Here is a 15069-nt window from a genome sequence, read left to right on the forward strand (position 1 = left end):
TCTAGAGACGCTTTGGGGAGTCTTGGCCCTACCACTCGGCAGAGAAAGATTAGATCTCGGAGAAGCACCTGTCAAGGTGTTGAGACGCGGCAAGAAGTATCTAGCTGGTTTCTCCCCAGAGGGAACATGACCTAGATAGTCTTTCTCTCTCTCCGCCTGTCACTGGGCAGGTTTGATTCATGTGGAGGACCGGGAGGCGGAAAGGAGAAAAATTGTTTTGGGAGTTTAGAATGCAAATGAGCCTGGAGTAATGAGGGCTTAGGAATTCCAGCCGGGCGGCATTGTGTATGTGCTCCATGCCTAATCTAAAATTGAAAGGGTGTTTGTAAATGAGGAGAGGTGATATGATGGAACCATTGAAATCTATCAGGGATAATATAGGGCTAAAAAGGAATTATGCTAATTTATTTTAGGTTTTTTTTTAGACAGCGACAGCGTACCAGCCATGGCTGGTTTAGAGTTTAGTGCTCGTACCGGGCTCCTCCGTTTGGTGCACCAAAGTTTATTGCGGAATTACATTTACTCCGAATGTTCAACCAGAAAATGACCTATTGTTAATGTGACGCCCTGGCGCCGCCAGCTGGCCACAGAAGAGCACAACACCCCACATAACACCATCCCACACTAGGTTCCATCTGCAACAAAACACTAGCCACCTCCCTCAGGGTAGGAAGGACACACCAGTGGGCAGGACCAGGCGGATTGGGAGCACCCACCTAGGGGTCTTGAGGATCCAGGGGAGGGAACCAGTCAGTTTAAGTAAAGTTCAAGTTCAGAGTGGAGAAGGTGTAGGAAAAGTGAGGAGGAGAGTGAAGGTTGAACCTGGTGAAGGGTAGCCAGGGTAGTGGCCCTGGTCTACTGGCTAGGTGGCAAGCAGTGGACCATGTCCAAAGGTGACGGGAGTCCGGTCGCGGGAGATCCAGAGTGGACTGGGACAGGGTTGGAGCCTGTCGGTACCGACAGCGGAGATCCGGTCCGGAAACCGTGCACAGGCGGGGTACCTGGACCCTAGTTAGAAGACGGTTGCAAGCCCCTTCTCTAATTCACCAGGCCCGGAGCAAGGTTCCAGACATTGCTCCAGAAGTGTTAGCCCAGATAGAGCGAAACGGCAGCCCACCGCGGGGGATAGGGTATCCGCAAACACCCACTGTAATCCCAAGGGTCAGTTTTCGCGGGCATGACTCCAAACCACAACAGAACCGGGAGCGGACTTCCCCGTTCCATACGGAGTTGTCCAGAAGTGAGGAAAATTACAGAGTGCCGGAGGAAGGGACATCGGTACACCAGCCGGGTGCGGGACCCGAGTACACCAGGACGCGGCAGCCGGCCACTGACACCTTGGTTTACCAACAGACTTGTGTGCAATTATTCAACAGTGAGTACACCAACATCCCCCGGTCCGGCCCGGTGCGCCACCTCCGGCCTACATCACTCCCCGCGTCCTGGACACTGAGCCCCGGAGCATCCACCCCTACTCACGGAGGGGTTAAACAACCAGCTGCCATTCCATCGCCCCCAGGTGCCTCCCAACAGCAGCGGTGGTACTCCATATTACCACACACCGTGGGTGGCATCACGAAGTATTCACAGCAATCCCCGTAGATATACGTCCCTTTTTATTTGACTGTCCGCGCGACCCCCGGGTCCGGAAACCCCTCGAGCCACTGCGGATCCGGATCCCAGCAGCCCGTCTGCTGACATAGGGGCGGCACATTAACATTTGTCTTTTGTTTTAAATGTATATATTTTTTTCCATTTTCGTATCTGCCTGAGTTCTTTCTTTTGTTATTTTCTATTACTATATTAAATAAAAAATCAGATCTTGCAGTGGTCACTAAGACAGATACTAGACTCACACTTCCTGTTCTGTAGAAATGACTTTTCAACAGTCTCATTGTCACCACAGACAGGTAATTTCACAATAGGTGATGTAACTACTCACTCTTTCTGTAAAATGAAAGTCAATACATCGGTATAAAGTCCACCATTCACAGTGGGTGATATAACAGCTCACCTCCTCCCCCCTCCCTGCATAATGAAAGGCAGCACTTTTATACACAGTAGGAAATACAGGATCCAACATTCACAAAAGGGGATGTCACAGCTCACCTTCTCCTTCTCCCTGCCTAATAAAAGGCAGCACTTATATACACTGTAGGAAAAACACGATCTACGATTTACAACAGGTGACATCACAGCTCCCCTCCTCCCCTCCCTGCATAATGAACAGTAGAACTTTTATACACAATAGGAAATACAGAATCTACTATTAACAGGTGATGCCACAACTCACCTCCTCCCTTTCCCTGCATAATGAAAGTCAGCAGGTGGACACACTGTATATTATCATTATTTATTATTATAGCGCCATTTATTCCATTGCGCTTTACATGTGAAAGAGGTATACATAATAGGGACAAGTACAATAATCATAAACAATACAAGGCACAGACTGGTACAGGAGAATAGAGGTCCCTGCCTGCAAGGCTCACAATCTACAAATATATATATATATGAACAACGACAAGGCAGAATCCAGCAATAACGTGAGCAATCCAGGATGCTGTTAAAAAAAATTTTCCTTCTTTTTATTCATAAATTCATTAAAATAGAATGGTCCAAGCAATTCAGAACAGCATTATCGCAGGAAAATAGCGCAGATAGGACTACGCGTTTCAGCAGTAAAATCCGCCTTCTTCACGGTCCAGAATCACTGGTCCGTGAAGAAGGCGGATTTTACTGCTGAAACGTGTAGTCCTATCTGCGCTATTTTCCTGCGATAATGCTGTTCTGAATTGCTTGGACCATTCTATTTTAATGAATTTATGAATAAAAAGAAGGAAAAAATTTTTTAACAGCATCCTGGATTGCTCACGTTATTGCTGGATGCTGCCTTGTCGTTGTTCATATTTGTATGGATGGACTCCTACGTCCTAATCCGGGCACAACGGAGTTAACCAGGCCAGCTGAGGTTCCAGGTGATTCACAGGAGTGAGCTGGTCTACATTGTTGGACATATATATATATATATATATATATATATATATATACACACACACATATACACGCACGTGTGTATATATTATATGTGTATATATATATATATATACATAAAATTTTCAATATATATGTATATTTATTTTTTATACATGTACATTATGTACTGTGTATATATATATATATATATATATATATATATACAGTACATAATTTACATGTATAAAAAAATAGATATACATATATATTAAAAATTTTATGTATATATATATATATATATATATATATATATATATATATATATATGTATATATATATATATGTATATATATATATATATATAATATATACACACAATTTTCAGAGCAGCACTTACCGTAAAAGTAACTTGGTTGAAATACCCTTCACAACAGCATCCTACCGTCCCTTCAATATTTCCAAAAAACAGTGTTCCTGTTGGAAAAAGGTCAGCCTTTGACCGAAATGTCCTGTGATATGGGCCATTAAAGGAGATTTTATTTGAAAGAGAAGTGGAGTGCCGCCTTCTGATTTTTTTGGAAAAAAAATAATAATAAAAAATAAATGTTATATATATATATATATATATATATATATATATATATACGGTGTGTGTATATATATATATATATATATTGTATATAGTATAAAAATCATATCTACATATTATAAAAATATATCATATAATAATCAAATGATTTTTTTGAAAAAAAAAATGATATATACTCGTGTGTATATGTATCTACCGTATATATATATATATATATATATATATATATATATATTGTATATAGTATAAAAATCAGCTATATATTATAAAAATCATATAGTATAAAAAATATAGAAAATATATTTAGTATATAAATCATATGTTTGTGTATATATAGTATAAAAATCATATATATTATAAAAAAATCATTAAATATATAGTATAAAAATCAGATTTTTGCAATATTTCATTTTCTGATGACACATTTCATTTAAGCTCCCCCATGCCTATATTTTACAGCAGCTACAGTGGCTATCTGGTGAATATGATTGCATCGTGCATGCTGAGAGTTGTAGTCTCACAAGCCGGTGAGCCACTGAATGCCTGTGCTGTAAATTGGAGCATCGGGTGGCACGACATACAAGTTTTATACATGTAGCCTTGCTCTGACACTAATTCCTAGTAATAAATGGCCGCTCCGCTCTCGCAGTAATAACCCTGTGGGCAGTATATGAGCGTTGGTTCTGAAATTTCATTCATTAGTGTCAGTCCTGGAACATTTTAATGTCATGAATTGCCTGGTCTGATATTATCTTGAGGCTAACTGTGAGACGAACTAAAGCTGTTCTCCTGAAATATGTGCGGACTCACGTTGATAGAGACATAATGAAGTCCATCAGCAGATGTGGTGAGATGTCAATTAGATTGGCACGAGAGGGAGAGCGGAGAATCTGGAAAACACAGGTCCACCCGGCCATAAGGTGTGACTATGACCATGGGCTTGGATGTACATCTATTATCGGCAGTGGACAATGTGCGGAGAACCCAGGGGTCAGAAAGATTTTGAAACCTTTACCAATCTGTTCTTTTATGATGTGTGATGATCGCAAAGCAGTGGTCCTAAAGCTGGCCATACACATGAGATGGCGGTCAACAGATCTCTCTAGGCTGCCCCGCACACAGTGTCGGGCAAGTGGAGGACATCTATGGCAGCAGCACCATGAAAAACAAAATATTGGGCCTTAGGATTCCAACTACCCGATCCTTCTTTACCCCCAACTTCATGTGTACACTTGTGCATATCAGATGGTCTACCAGTACCGACAGAATTAGCATGTTCATCTAATTTGTATGGCTGTCACAACTCATCATTTAATTAGTATGGCTGTCACAACTCATCATCTAATTAGTATGGCTGTCACAACTCACCTCTTCCCCCTTCCTGTACAACTACCATTTACAACAGGTGATGTCACAGCTGACCTCTTCCCCCTCCCTGGAGGTCTTAAAGGGGTTGTCTACTACTTGGACAAACCCTTCTGAATTCCTATATTTCCCCACAGTGACAGCTATACTCACCTCCAGTGTCAGCGATGTTCCAGCAGTGTCTGCACTTGCTCTTCCAGGGTTTCGCATTATATTATGTTACTTTTGGTGGGAGGGCTAACAAAAGTGGACCCACTGGACCACAGGGGGGATCCGGGCTTACCCTGAAGAGGGTGGGGCTTAACTAAGCACCTAATGGGTATTCACCAGAGCCTCAGATGTTGAGGGTGGGCTTGGCTGCCGGTAGACTCTAGGTGCCACTCCCAGGACTGTGGCAGTTGACCTCCATGGCAGTGATAGTCTTGGGTATGAACAAGTATAGTCTCTAAGGCAGACAGGACGGCTGGAGCAGGCAGGTACGAAGGCTATGGTAGGTACAGACAGAAGAGGGATAGGCGGGCACAGGTACAAGTAATGGGTACAGGAGGCACGAGACCTGACAACTAGCTACCTAGACAGTAAGTGACTGACCATGTTGCGCAGGCACCTCCTCTAGAGGGAGGGTGTCTTAAGTACCTAGTGCTTTTCATCCATAGGCTGAGAGGCACTTCTGGGCTATAGTGTGCTGGCCCTTTAAAAGCATGGAAGGCACGTAGGTGTCGTAAGCGCACTCCTGAAAAGACCTGTTCGGCCTACGAAGGACCCAGGAGCAGGAGGCAGCAGGAGAGCACATGGATAGTCCCGGAGAGGCGGGGGAGGGTGCAGGCCTACCGCAGCGGTGAGTATGTCGGTGTCCCTGCAGGAATGCCGGCGTTACATATGCCACTTGATCCCTGCAGCCAATCAGTGCTGGTCTCACTATCTTCTCCTTCAGACAAATCAGACATTCAGACGAAGCGAGAGCTGTGGCTTTTCTCTCACTTCCTCCAGATGTCAAGGAGGGAAAAATAAAATCAGCGCTGATTGACTGCAGGGATCACATGACATAATATAACAAAATCCCCAGAATAGCCAGTGCCGACACTGCTGGAACGACGCCGATACCGGAGGTGAGTATTAGTGTTATTTATTTTATTGTGGGGAAACATAAGAGTGGAGTAGTGGACAACCCCTTTAAATCTTGCCATACACATTACATAGTCATCTTTTAGCTATCTCCCTTGACCTCAGACGTATGCATGCTCCATTTAGTCGAGCATGCATGTGTTCTCCCTATGAAGATTCTGACAGCAACTTATCTCTCCCAAAAAGAAAAGGATGTGGCAGTTGATGTCCAACTACTCGATTCTGATCTCTAGCGTCAGGGGAGAGTCAGGAGACCCTCATATGCGTTAGACAGTCAGCCAGCCGTGATGAAATGGGCTCTCATTCTGACTTACAGATCCCACGACGGTCTTTACTTCTTGATGCAGCATGACGTCTCAGTACAGGAATATGCAGCCAGCTGCAGCCAATCACAAATAGAGGATGGACAATACTGTGGCCAGTGATTGGCTGAACAGTCATTTCCTGTGTGTCAGAAGTGACCAGGAAGAAAGAGACCACCAGGGGACCCAGGGAGTTGTAATGGGAGAAGCGGGGTTTCTTTTTTTTGTCAAATGGGCAGGCTATAGGTATACTGGTCGGACATATACCGGCTACAGGTATACTGGTCGGACATATACCGGCTACACGTATACTGGTCGGACATATACCGGCTACAGGTATACTGGTCGGAGACATACCAGCTACAGGTATACTGGTCGGAGACATACCGGCTACAGGTATACTGGTCGGAGATATACCAGCTACAGTTATACTGGTCGGAAACATACCGGCTACAGGTATACTGGTCGGAGACGTACCGGCTACAGGTATACTGGGCGGTCATATACCAGCTACAGGTATACTGGTCGGACATGTACCGGCTACAGGTATACTGGTCGGACATATACCGGCTACAGGTAGACTGGTCTGACATTTTATATTGTTAAAGTATGGAAGTGGAAAACGTGCTTCCTTCCAGGGATCTTATTGCGCAGCCCCCTAACGACAGTCTTTTAGGAGCCTTGTTCCCTAATTCCAGAAATAGATTGCAGGAGAAGGTGGAAAGAAAACCTAGTGGCCCCATATCTTGTAAGCAGCAGTTTCACCCTTCTATGGATTTTATCTTACCACTGATGAGCGCTGTCTTTTATTTCATGTTCCATGTATTTTCCCCCGGTTCCTGTGGTTTTTTTTATTATCTGACAGTCTTAGGGCTTCACTGATGTTACAAGTTGCAACCGTTTTCATGTGCTCAAGATGAGATATGAGCCTAGGAGTGTCTTTCAAGATTTCGGTGTTGCTGACTATAGATGTTTGATCTACTGCTAAAGTTATTACTTGACTGAACTCTTGAGAAGTTCTTGGACCTACCTTTGAAGCTGATAACTTTGATGTTTTCTTTTGCAGCCAATGAATTCCATCGATATCTTGCACCATTGCAATCCTGATTCCACAAATGATGAATGACAACCAGTTACACCTAAGCCTTCCTCCGGCACACCATCTCTCCAACATTGCCGGAGAATCCTACGATAAACCAGCCTTACGTACCCGATTCATCATAGGGTTGGACTTCCGATGGACATGCCATGGTGACATGAACAGGATGAGTTAAGGGTACTTTCTACATAACCAAGGTGTGTGGGCTTGTGTTAGTGAGCACTTGTGCCGCTCCTCCTGGGAAGGTGCAAGGACCATGAGCTTGTCCCTGAAGTCTCGAAGATTTGGGAGGCCAGTAAGCCCACAACTAGTTCTCTTACTACTTTTTGCCTTCTGTCTTTTGAGTGTCTTCATCTCAGCCTATTATCTCTATGGATGGAAAAAGGGACTGGAGCCTTCGGGTGGCGAGGCGCAATCCCTGGACTGTGACGAGCCCAAGATTAGCCCTTCACGCCTACTCCCTGTGAAGAACATGCGATCAATGGATACTTCAAGAACAGACCCGCTTGTGCTAGTCTTTGTGGAAAGCCTATACTCTCAACTTGGGCAGGAAATAGTGGCTATCTTGGAGTCAAGCCGCTTTAAGTATCGGACCGAGATAGCTCCAGGCAAGGGTGATATGCCTACTCTTACGGATAAAGATAGGGGGCGATTTGCACTAATTGTGTATGAAAATATCCTAAAATACGTTAATCTGGATGCGTGGAACCGAGAGTTGCTGGACAAGTACTGCGTGGAGTATGGTGTGGGCATCATCGGCTTCTTCAAGGTAAGCTGGTCATGGACTTCTGGTCTTCTAAGTCTCTTCTTTTTAAATACCTTCATCCAGTGGTAGCTCGATAATGTCCGACAGTTGTAGGATTGATGCCCTGAAATTCCGCAGTCTATGGAAATCTGGTTTCTCAAAGCTTGGAAGTGTTCTTTTGTGGTCAAACCATTCGTTCTCTTTTCTTCCCGGGGCCCAAGACACAACTTATTTAGTCCATTTGAGTGGCCTTAATCCTCTGACAAAGCTGTAAAAGGGACATTGTTCTACGACCGGGGTCTTGCTCTGGACAGCCCCTTTCAACTTCTGTCTTTTCATTCATTAGGTTTCCCTTCCTCTCCCGCCCAGTCTACTAGACAACACATGGCCTTTAAGTCCTATTTCTTGTCAATGGATGTTAGCATTTTTTGTTTTTGTTTCGGATGCAGAAATGATCATGGACGCAGAGTATATTAAATTGCTTATGTCCGTTCCATTTCATTAACTCTTCCATATCTGTATATTATTTTTTTGTAGTCAGAATAGGGTATTATCTAAACTTTTTACGCAAATCCCCCAAGATCCAGTAAATATATGCAACTGGTGTAAATCATTGGTCCATTCTAAAATTTTGTGCTTTAATGTAAGATTTTGTTCCATATTTCGCAGGCCCAGAGCTGCAATGCATTGGCGTTGAGCTAATCACCACCTCAGGAGCTGCGATCCCATCTGCACCATACCCTGATTCATTGCAATGTGGATTGTTTCTCCTTGTGTCATACATATTGATTGTCATTCTTCTCGGCAGCACATGTCCTGTTAACACAGGCTGGTGGGCTGTCGAGAAACATGATTTTTAAGCTAGCGAAAAAAAATCATTTCACCCGACGAACGTTCTGAAAATGATTTTTGCTCTTGTGTTTTCTTAAAAACTTTACACCATTTGTCTTCTATACCCTCTGGGTATTGCTGGCTGCCGAATGAGTTAACTGAGAATTGATCAGTGAGATTCAGTTAACTGGGAATCCATCAGTGAGCTTGTTCTGATCTGAGAGGCTGTAATTTTTTTGTCTGTTTTCTTTTCTGAGCTCCTGTCATCTGATTTATGAGAATGGATTGCATGAAGAATGAATGCACAGGCTGGTGCGTTGTCGATAAAAATGATTTTTAGCTAGCCAAAACAAATCATTTCACCCGACGAACGTTTTGGAATTTTTTTTTTTTTTGTGTTTTCTTAAAAACTTTGCAGCATTTGTCTTCTATACCATCTGGGTATTACTGGCTGCCGAATGAGTTAACTGAGAATCGATCAGTAAGATCGAGTTAACGGGCAATCCATCAGTGAGCTCTGTTCTGATGCGACAAACTGTAAGCGTTTTATCTGTTTTGTTTTCTGAGCTCCTCTCATTTATTTTATGAGAATGGATAATGCACAAGGAAATTGTCGCATAAAAAGTGAATGCATAGGGAAATTCAAAGCCTATAAAAGCCAAATGGTGCAAATTTTTGTATGGAATTCAATTGCAAAAAATGATTTTAATCCAAAATAGATCCATTTAAATTAATTACCCAAAGGTGGATAACTAACTTCACGTTTTTGCAGATAACAAGCCCTCCACTAATACTGGAGCCCAGGTCCGCCACTAAGAATTTCAGGGCCCCATACTGGCAACATTTTCGGGCCCCCTTGGGACTCCGCCCAGGCTCCACCCCAGCTCCGCCTCCACCGCTCAAACTTCCTACAGTCTCACTGCCACTTTTGCAAAAACATGTATGTATGTAATATATACGGTACATCCCCCTTCTGGGCACATTCTGGTATATATGTCTCCTTCTTGGTAGCTTCTTGAAGCTCATCAAGAGAATGCCAAGACTGTGCAAAGCAGTAATCAAAGCAAAAGGTGGCTACTTTGAGGAACTTAGAATATTTTCAGTTGTTTCACACTTTTTTAAGTATTTCATTCCACATGTGATAATTCATAGTTTTGATGCCTTCAATGTGAATCTACAATTTTCAAATTTTCAGAGTCCTGAAAATAAAGAAAACTCTTTGAATGAGAAGGTGTGTCCAAACTTTTGGTCTGTACTGTACTGTGTCTATATTTATATATATATATATATATATATATATATGCATACACACACACACATATATGTATGTGTGTGTGTATATATATATATATATATATATATATATTTATATATATATTATATTTCCCGCCCTGGTCTCTGCCCCTCCGGGTGAATATGTCCTCCTCCCGGTATATATGTCCCATCCTGGGGACATTAATAAAAAAAAACAAAAACCCTTCCTGGCCCCCACACCCCACTGGTAAATATGTCCCCCATCCTGGTAAATTTGTCCACATCATGGCCACATCCTGGTGCATGACCCCATCATGGCTATATCCTGCTTTATATGGTCCCATCCTGGTATGTATGTCCTCTATCATGGCCCCATCCAGGTATATATATCCCCAATATGACACCATCATGGTATATCTCCCCATCATGGCCCCATCCTGGTATATGACCCCCATCATGCCTATATCCTGGTATATATGGTCCCATCCTGGTATATGTACCCATCATGGCCCCATCCTGGTATATATCTCCCCCATCCTGGTATATAGCACTCCATCCTGGTATATAGCCCCTCATCCTAGTATATAGCCCTCCATTGTGGTATATAGCCCCCATCCTGGTATACAGCCACCTGTCCTGGTATATAGCCCCCTCATCCTGGTATATAGCCCCCCACCACGCCACACAAAGTAAAAAAAATAAACTAATGTACTATGTACTATTGTACTTTCATGAGGTATATGCAATTTTGTATGATAGATAAGATGGATGTGTAGATAGATATACAGACAGACAGTATACACAGATAAACAGACAAAATATAGAGTAGTGACATTCCCCTTGCCGCGCGCCGCTTGTTTGCGTCCCGGCGGTTGCTAGGGGACGCGTCTCTCTCTCCCACGTCATCGCATGCCCTCTGCGCATGCGTGTGACGTGGTCGACGGTGACGCGCTCCTGGGCTTCCGGTCGGGGCACTGACATGGTGGCGCCACATATGAAGGTATAGGAAGATTGATTAATTTTACACATGTGCCGGTCCTATATAAGAACGCTCACTGCCTCCCTCCACATCACTCCCTGAGGAAGCGGTGTGAAACACGTGTTGGAGTGGCTGGCAGGGGAGCAGTATTTTACCATTAATATGACAGCAGGTCTGGTATTCATATGAGCTAAGTGTGGTAATGGGCAGTTTTTAGTGCATACTAATGCAGATTTTTGCTGGTATTTTACCAATATAGGGATGTTGTAAACTGCTTTTGTAATGCTCTATACTTTGAGCTTGTTATTTGGCCTGCTAAAGATTCAGTAAATTTATTGTATATGCTTGGTTATTGTGGGTTTAGTACGTGCTCCCCTTGCCTTGATTTTTAATTAATGTTTGTGTCTATGTTTTTTAATATGCCATCAATAAAGGAACTTTTTAATAATCGATAGCTTTATTGGGATTATTTGGTTTAATCAAAATATAGAGTAGGACCCCTCTATTGAGATTTGCCGTGACGTGGCAGGGGGGCTCAAAAAATGGATCAATTATTTGCTAAAAATCTCATTTAGCATTATAGTACAGTTGGAATATGTGAATTTTCACTTTTAGTTGTTTGCATGCCATTCTCAAGCAGTGCTGGCTCCATCTCTTTTTCAGATAGAGAGTATACATAGATAGACAGACAGTATACACGGACAGACAGTATACACGGACAGACAGTATACACGGACAGATAGTATACACGGACAGATATACATGGATAGAGAGTATACACGGACAAACAGTATACACAGACAGATACAGTGCCTACAAGTAGTATTCAACCCCCTGCAGATTTAGCAGGTTTGATAAGATGCAAATAAGTTAGAGCCTGCAAACTTCAAACAAGAGCAGGATTTATTAACAGATGCATAAATCTTACAAACCAACAAGTTATGTTGCTCAGTTAAATTTTAATATATTTTCAACATAAAAGTGTGGGTCAATTATTATTCAACCCCTAGGTTTAATATTTTGTGGAATAACCCTTGTTTGCAATTACAGCTAATAATCGTCTTTTATAAGACCTGATCAGGCAGGCACAGGTCTCTGGAGTTATCTTGGCCCACTCCTCCATGCAGATCTTCTCCAAGTTATCTAGGTTCTTTCTGTGTCTCATGTGGACTTTAATCTTGACCTCCTTCCACAAGTTTTCAATTGGGTTAAGGTCAGGAGACTGACTAGGCCACTGCAACACCTTGATTTTTTCCCTCTTGAACCAGGCCTTGGTTTTCTTGGCTGTGTGCTTTGGGTCGTTGTCTTGTTGGAAGATGAAATGACGACCCATCTTAAGATCCTTGATGGAGGAGCGGAGGTTCTTGGCCAAAATCTCCAGGTAGGCCGTGCTATCCATCTTCCCATTGATGCGGACCAGATGGCCAGGCCCCTTGGCTGAGAAACAGCCCCACAGCATGATGCTGCCACCACCATGCTTGACTGTAGGGATGGTATTCTTGGGGTCGTATGCAGTGCCATCCAGTCTCCAAACGTCACGTGTGTGGTTGGCACCAAAGATCTCGATCTTGGTCTCATCAGACCAGAGAACCTTGAACCAGTCTGTCTCAGAGTCCTCCAAGTGATCATGAGCAAACTGTAGACGAGCCTTGACATGACGCTTTGAAAGTAAAGGTACCTTACGGGCTCGTCTGGAACGGAGACCATTGCGGTGGAGTACGTTACTTATTGTATTGACTGAAACCAATGTCCCCACTGCCATGAGATCTTCCCGGAGCTCCTTCCTTGTTGTCCTTGGGTTAGCCTTGACTCTTCGGACAAGCCTGGCCTCGGCACTGGTGGAAACTTTCAAAGGCTGTCCAGGCCGTGGAAGGCTAACAGTCGTTCCATAAGCCTTCCACTTCCGGATGATGCTCCCAACAGTAGAGACAGGTAGGCCCAACTCCTTGGAAAGGGTTTTGTACCCCTTGCCAGCCTTGTGACCCTCCACGATCTTGTCTCTGATGGCCTTGGAATGCTTCTTTGTCTTTCCCATGTTGACCAAGTATGAGTGCTGTTCACAAGTTTGGGGAGGGTCTTAATTAGTCAGAAAAGGCTGGAAAAAGAGATAATTAATCCAAACATGTGAAGCTCATTGTTCTTTGTGCCTGAAATACTTCTTAATACTTTAGGGGAACCAAACAGAATTCTGGTGGTTTGAGGGGTTGAATAATAAATGACCCTCTGAATAAACTTTTCCCAATTTAAAAAAAAAAATAAAAAAAGAAATAACATTCTTTTTTGCTGCAGTGCATTTCACACTTCCAGGCTGATCTACAGTCCAAATGTCACAATGCCAAGTTAATTCCGAATGTGTGAACCTGCTAAATCTGCAGGGGGTTGAATACTACTTGTAGGCACTGTAGTATAGACACACTGTATACACAGACACACTGTATACACAGACAAACAGTATACACAGACAGTATACACAGACAGTATACACAGACTGTATACACAGACAGACATAATATACATACAGATAGTATTCACAGAAAGACAGTATACACAGACAAACACAGTATATACAGACAGAATACACAGACAGATAGTATACATACACAGACAGTATACACAGATAGTATACATACAGCTACATATTGCACACTATACAGGACACACATATCTTATACAAAACACATACAGACAGCACATAACACATACAGACAGCACATAACACATGCAGGCAGCACATAACACATACAGACAGCACATAACACATACAGACAGCACATAACACATACAGGCAGCACATAACACATACAGACAGCACATAACACATGCAGGCAGCACATAACACATACAGACAGCACATAACACATACAGACAGCACATAACACATACAGGCAGCACATAACACATACAGACAGCACATAACACATACAGACAGCACATAACACATACAGACAGCACATAACACATGCAGGCAGCACATAACACATACAGACAGCACATAACACATACAGACAGCACATAAACACATACAGACAGCACATAACACATACAGACAGCACATAACACATACAGGCAGCACATAACACATGCAGGCAGCACATAACACATACAGACAGCACATAACACATACAGACAGCACATAACACATACAGACAGCACATAACACATACAGGCAGCACATAACACATACAGACAGCACATAACACATGCAGGCAGCACATAACACATACAGACAGCACATAACACATGCAGGCAGCACATAACACATACAGACAGCACATAACACATACAGGCAGCACATAACACATACAGACAGCACATAACACATGCAGGCAGCACATAACACATACAGACAGCACATAACACATACAGACAGCACATAACACATACAGACAGCACATAACACATACAGACAGCACATAACACATACAGACAGCACATAACACATACAGACAGCACATAACACATGCAGGCAGCACATAACACATACAGACAGCACATAACACATACAGACAGCACATAAACACATACAGACAGCACATAACACATACAGACAGCACATAACACATACAGGCAGCACATAACACATGCAGGCAGCACATAACACATACAGACAGCACATAACACATACAGACAGCACATAACACATACAGGCAGCACATAACACATACAGGCAGCACATAACACATACAGACAGCACATAACCCTTGCCCTCTCTTGGATCTCTTCATACCTCTCAAATCGCACTTTCAGTGTCTCCCACTCTCACACAACCTCTTCATCCCGCCATCTCTCTGTTGGCGTCCCTCA

General features: G+C 43.1%; 1 protein-coding gene across 2 annotated transcripts in view; it reads left to right on the forward strand.

The window, feature by feature from the left end:
• The window catches only part of NDST1 (N-deacetylase and N-sulfotransferase 1), a 142904-nt gene that overhangs the window by 41972 nt on the left and 85863 nt on the right, over positions 1 to 15069 (forward strand). For both annotated transcript variants that reach the window (XM_075344347.1, XM_075344348.1), the window contains exon 2: positions 7424 to 8225. In XM_075344347.1, the coding sequence (XP_075200462.1) occupies positions 7713 to 8225 (513 nt within the window). In that variant the 5' untranslated portion in view covers positions 7424 to 7712. The remainder of the gene's footprint in view (positions 1 to 7423; positions 8226 to 15069) is intronic.

Source organism: Anomaloglossus baeobatrachus, chromosome 4 (assembly GCF_048569485.1).
Source record: "Anomaloglossus baeobatrachus isolate aAnoBae1 chromosome 4, aAnoBae1.hap1, whole genome shotgun sequence".
NCBI classification, from domain to species: Eukaryota; Metazoa; Chordata; class Amphibia; order Anura; family Aromobatidae; genus Anomaloglossus; species Anomaloglossus baeobatrachus.